We start from the raw sequence: 6,286 nt of genomic DNA on the forward strand, positions 1-6,286 counted from the left end.
CTTTACCGAACTCATGTAAGTAACAATTTATATTGTTAAAAGTCAGTATTTGCCAGGATTTAAATGTATACATTTTCAAAAGCATGGTTCAATGTTATATTTAGTTTACTACTTTTCCCGCCGTAACATTACAAACCCCCCCCCCCCCCCCCCCCCCCCCCCCCAAACACAATAGATAGAACTGCTCTCGTTTTGTTATAAAATAACAAAACTGTTTTAAGGCTGCAATCACAACCAAATTCATGTATAGTTGGTAATTATCGCGTTGTATCAATGTTTCTCATATCCGACACTAATAAGTGCGAATATGTTTCAAATCAACTTTTTTTTTTAAATTATTTATTTTTCCCCTTCGCGCTTGCCGTAGTTGCAAAGCAGATTTCGCGGGCAGTTTGAGTTGGTGATGGCGGCCACAACGTCCATGTTGACTTCACTCGCTCTTTCTAAGCTGCCCAAGTCACGTCGGAGTTCATTGACGGTAACTTTGTTGGCTTAAACATCACATTTAGGTTTAGGGTCTTCTAGGCGCGATGCGAGACGTCACAAGCGGGCTAACGTTGAGCCAAACAGCAGCTTCGAGGCACGGGCGGAAATGGTGAGCTAGCAAAACTAGCCTCATTTATTATTATTAGTAGTATTATTATCATCCCTCCATTGTTTGTAACGTCAGGCTTGTGTGATCACACAGAGAAGGAGTTTGGCCCCCAGTCAGGTCGCCAAACGGAAACAAGGGGAGGATGATCATCGAGACGAAATATAGTATATTAACCACGAGCGGTTCTCGAGAGAAGATGAATGGAGAAAATTGGGACAGTGATGAAGAAGTCCAAGTTCCATGGCCACTCAACAAAGCAGGAGGAAGGAAGCAGTCACAAACCAAATACGTGGCAAGAATTCTGAGATTTGGTGGTAATTAATAAACAGTTGAAAACTTTTCAATTCAATTCAGTAAAAATTATACGTTTTACCATAAGTACATTAAATATAGATATATTTAATATAGATATATTTAATATAGATATATTTAATGTACTTCTGGTTTTACACCTTGAACTTTCGACTTTGTTTATGTAAAGTTAAATTTAATTAATATAATTTTTTTTCTTCCATGATTGATAGTAATTTCTCATCAGTGCAGCCCTGGTATACTGAATGTTTCAATCTGCAATGCTGAGGTGATTGTCATAATAGTACAGACTTAACCTTGACAATTTTTTAATATGGCTGTAAGCCGGTAAATAAGGGAAAGTAAGGTGAAATTTGTTTCTCGCTGAGGTGAATTTCTGAATCATCAGAACTGTAGGTATACCAAAGTAATTTAGTGATAACAATCTGCTGCTGAAATGTATGACTAACTGTACAGTTTAATTTAGCTTAATGTGGCACATATTTGTTTTTACACAGAAGACACACGTGAACTGACGCCATATTTGAAAGCCGCTCAGGATGGCAAGGATGTACCCCTTACTGGTGATTTGGAATATGGCAGAGGCAAGAGAAACAAACAGCCAAAGTCTTGGTCATCAGACAGTGAGAGCAAGGATGAAAGTGTTGAGGAGACTCTATCTGACAGACAGCAGGTACTTTTATTTCAGTGGTGTTGTCGCGATATGACCGAAATAGTGTTGAAAGCGACGTTAAACGTTAATTCACTCACTCACTATTTCAGTGGTGTTTCAACTGTGTGAGGTTTTGTAGGATTCAATCCCATACTTTTGAAGTACCTTGTCAGTTTTTCTTTATCATAAAAGTTAATCAAATCATGTTTCATTGTAGGCTTTAAAGTTATTGAATATTTTGATTCAATTCGACCAACTCAGACAGAATAATATTCAAGACAAATTGAGGTGTTGACAGACTTTCTGCATGTACTCGAAAATCTATCATTTCTGCAAACATATTTCTTCACTTCAATGGCATATAAAAGAACTGAACACGTTTTCTTGTTAATCTTGATTTTTCAGAAGAAAAAGAGGAAAGCAAGCCGTACAGCTGTGGGATATGATGCTCGGGCACAATTGAAGGCCCAACTTGCTGCTGTGAGTACATGAATAGAATAGAATAGGATTTTATTGGTTAATCAAAGCACCCTCTCGAGGCAAACAATCACAAGTGCCTAGCATTCATTTGAAATCGAGGACGTAAAAATTGCATCCCTGGCAACTGGTTTAAAACACAAGTTTATACTTTTACTTATATGAAAATAACACTACAAATACCTGATGAACAGTGCCTACTGTGTGAATGGCTTACTGCTACATGTACATGTAGCATATTCAAATTAATGTGCCTACAAGGTTGCTTATACATGTAAAACTTATATGGTGCTGTCAGGGCCGTATCCAGGACAAATTGCTTCCGGAAAACATATGAGCGCCCAAATTAATCATAATACAAATTATTTCATTTGATTTACTATTTTGACATTTTCAGCTGGGAAGAACTTCACCGAAAGATACATGTACAGAAATGGAATCCCTGAAGAAGGAAGTCCTCCAGTTGAGAGAGGAAAACAAATCCCTTCGAGATGCATTGAGGGTTGTTGAAGGTAGGTTTTCTTATTCTAGAAGTATGTTATTGTAATTATCATAGGTTGATGGAAAATATGCTTACATGTCGATGTATGAAATAACTTTCTTATTACTGTATTTTCATCTAACTTTGGCCTACGGGTATTGTCGTCATGTACGGCTGTCCATCCGTCACCGCAATATTTACAGAATCGTTTCATGTACGGAAACCAAACTTGTTACATCTATTTATCTTAGTGTAACAAGAAGCCTATCGAAAATGAGTCGTCTCGGACAATATTTTCCAGAGTTATGCCCCTTTTTTCCAATAAAAATCCATTTATGATTTGGGATAATTTCAGAACTGTTGCATATACAACATCCTAAGTTGTGATGTCCTCCCCTCTAAATAAGGGGAGGACATATGGTGTTTGTTTGTCTGTCTGTCCGTCCGTTTTTGTGTGTTTCTCTTATATTAGCAAGAGTTACGTCCCTTCCTTCTTGATATTTTGTCTCAGCTGGATATCTGATTAATACTTGACCGACAAATATTAAATCTTCGCGTGGTCAGGATGAATTAATATATATGGTTATATATATTTTTCATCTTTGATTGCTTCCTTACCATGTTTCCCTTGACTTGAACAAGATTCCTATCAAAATACCCTTACATTATGATAGCTGGGGTTAGAGCCGAGCGGTTTGGATATCGCCAGCTTCATGTTATTAATGTATTTTTTTTTTATTGTGTCTGCATCACAATGTACTTTTTTCTATTAAAGGACTTCCTGGCCTGCTAATGAAGATGGACGACTTATCACGTCAGGCAACAATACTATCAGCTCGACGTCCTGCTGTCGCTCTGCCAGAGAGGAGCTGGCCAACAGCAGCTTGACAGGAAAAAAATCCAATGCTTTTAAGGATAAGCATGAGAAACCAAAACTGGATGACAAGAAAGTGTCTGCTATTATTGGTGAGTATAAGTTAAATCAATCTGATTAAAACCATATCCACATCAGGGAAGTGGATCTGACCCTTTTCCTATCTCCAAGTCGTTCCGTGATCGTTTGGCATGAAGTATAGATATCCATAGCTTCCAGTCTGCTTGGTCCATGAATTGACTGCGAGATGTTCGTTTTGACAGATTTATAGGCATGGGTGGTCACATTAGCTTTGATCTCGTCGGAAACCAACATCAAGTGACTAAGCAAAAACCGCAGCGCACGGATATCTACACCTTTTTCTCGTTTGATATCTTATATCGGCATTCTCCGCCTTACTATTTAACAACTAGCGTCGGGAATTTCCGTGAGTTCTGCTGCAAGTTGAGAAGTGAACGACTTTTAGATAGGGAATGTGTCAGATCCCCTTCCCGATGTGGATATGGTTTCAATCAGATTGAAGTTAAATATTTTTATTAGAATTCTATTAATGCACTTTCGTGATTGTTCGAACGCCATTGGGGACACCCATCAAGTACACAACAAGATTCACAAGAAAGTGAAATCCTGAAAATAATTTGAAAAATATTTCACACACTGAATGGATTTTCTATATAGCTAATGAATAGTGTACATGCACTGTCAGAATTTGATACAGATTTGTTGCAGTTCGTAAAGCCTGGCATGATTGCACCACATATGATTTTGTGTGCGTCAAGCAGTGCAAGTGCCTTACAGCATAGAAACGCGTGATATGCAATGTATGCAGTGTGTTGACTATCCATTGCATTGATTAAATGATAGACATCACTCTCTTTATCGAGCTGAAAAATGCCATAGTGTAACTCATTGCATGACAGCTAGTGTCTTGGTGTCTGCAGACACTAATTCTGGTATATTTTATTGATCTTTCAGATTTTGTGAAGAAGCTCCATCCCTCAAGTGAAGCAAATGTGATAAAGAAAATCATTGGAGTGAAACTGAACATTGCGCAGAAAATGGGGAAAAAAAGAAGGCCTCAGAAACAAATTCTGCTGGACGTCTAGCCGTCTCTAACAGTCGGGGAAGCGCGGTGATCATGTTGATTTATGCTGCTGACATTTTTTTATTACGTCAAGATTTGAGTTACATGTATATAATAAATACAAGTCAACATTCATTCAACTGCAATATTTGTCTTTCTCCATTGCCAGTGTTAGACCACAGATTTTGTAGAATGCCTGCCCAATCATTTCTACATCATTCTGAACCGTATTCCACAGAAAGCCATTCCATAGGAGCCTGTTCTATAGAACTACTCTTTAGAACTTTCTTCTATAGCACTATTCTTTAGAGGAGATCTATAGAACCATTCTTTAGAACCCTGTTCTATAGAACCATTCTTTAGAACCCTGTTCTATAGAACCATTCTTTAGAACCATGTTCTTTAGAACCCTGTTCTATAGAACCATTCTTTAGAACCCTGTTCTATAGAACCATTCTTTAGAACCCTGTTCTATAGAACCATTCTTTAGAATCCTGTTCTATAGAACTTCGGTCCTAAAGTTCATTAGAAATTCTATAGAGATATTCTTTAGAAATTCTATAGAACTTCGGTCCTAAAGTTCATTAGAAATTCTATAGAGATATTCTTTAGAAATTCTATAGAACATTTTTTGCAGGGTAGTTAGTCAAATGTGACTTAAACAGTAGTCTATATTCTTAGACAGGATGATGGCGCTTTCCTGGTTAGGGTGAAGGCCGTCCCTCATCAGCAAGCCTGGTTTGCCCCAGAAAGAGGGCCAATTATCAATAAACGTTAGTCCCTGTTGTCTACAGAAGCTAGCCAGCCACTTGTTAAGCGAGACTAATCTGCTATATCTCTCATCATTGCCTCTCGCAGGCAGGGGGCCAGAGACAATTACACAATGCCTGGACATCTTTCTAGCGAGATCACAAGTCCTGGCTATGTTTCTCTTTGTAATCTCTGACTGTCTCATTCTAGTGTCATTGGAGCCAACGTGTACAACTATATTCGCATAACTAGTGGTGCGATTAGCCTGTCGTACGTGTTTACTAGGCCTGTTGCGAGTTAGCTCCCTAAGATTAAAGAAGACAAAGTTTACCGAAAAACAAGATCTGTGCGGAACACCAACAGTTTTCAAGAATGCGCTAGAAAAGCGAAATGGGACAATGTGTACAGTGAAAATGATGCAGATGAAGCATATCATACATTTTTAAACACTTTCATGATGCTGTATGAGAAACATTATATATGGAAACAACTAAGTAGGAAGCAAAAAAAAAGAACAATCAACCATGGATAACAAAGTGATTGAAAACTACTTGTATTGTGAACATTTTATAGAACATTTATAACACAAAGATCTATAGAGGCAGACAATAAGTAAAAACATAAAAACATGCTAACTAGCATACTACAAACATGTTGGAAATAATATTAGTCATTTATTAGACAGGAACAACAATTTATTGACAGCACCACGGGGCATTAAAAGTGGCACTAAGAGGGATGACACAACATAAAAAAATGACAATTTGAAAGAAGTAGTTGAAAGCTTCAACAAGTACTTTGTAAATATTGGACCAAAACTGGAGAAAAAGGATCGAGACCCAGTGTCAGTTCAGGACTTGAATGACACCATAGACAGAAATCCCAACTCAATGTTCCTCACAGACGCGATAGAAGAGGAAATAATTAATAGCAGTAAAAAATGTAAATCCAAGACCTCAAATATTGTAATGGAATTGATATGGAAACGATGAAAAATGTTGTGTGTGAAGAGTTCTCAGAACCTTAACATATATCAGCAACCTATCATTTCAAACAGGTCA

At 37.7% G+C, this 6,286-nt stretch overlaps 1 protein-coding gene across 3 annotated transcripts; it reads left to right on the forward strand.

Annotated features, from left to right (window-relative positions):
• The first annotated feature begins 254 nt into the window (after window positions 1–254).
• LOC133619196 (uncharacterized) lies at window positions 255–4,570 on the forward strand. Of its 3 annotated transcripts, XR_009817413.2 has the most exons (7): window positions 255–595; window positions 689–909; window positions 1,405–1,580; window positions 1,965–2,039; window positions 2,434–2,548; window positions 3,293–3,483; window positions 4,367–4,570. XR_009817413.2 is itself a non-coding variant. In XM_061980131.2 (6 exons), the coding sequence occupies exons 2-6, from the start codon at window positions 738–740 to the stop codon at window positions 3,403–3,405; spliced, it is 651 nt and encodes a 216-aa protein (XP_061836115.1). In that variant the 5' UTR covers window positions 255–595; window positions 689–737; the 3' UTR covers window positions 3,406–3,911. The 3 variants fall into 3 exon arrangements, 1 of the variants encoding a protein (XP_061836115.1); XM_061980131.2 differs by lacking the exon at window positions 4,367–4,570 and having other exon boundaries at window positions 3,293–3,911; XR_009817414.2 differs by lacking the exon at window positions 1,965–2,039 and having other exon boundaries at window positions 256–595.
• Window positions 4,571–6,286: the final 1,716 nt, after the last annotated feature.

Source organism: Nerophis lumbriciformis, linkage group LG01 (assembly GCF_033978685.3).
Source record: "Nerophis lumbriciformis linkage group LG01, RoL_Nlum_v2.1, whole genome shotgun sequence".
Classification (NCBI taxonomy): domain Eukaryota; kingdom Metazoa; phylum Chordata; class Actinopteri; order Syngnathiformes; family Syngnathidae; genus Nerophis; species Nerophis lumbriciformis.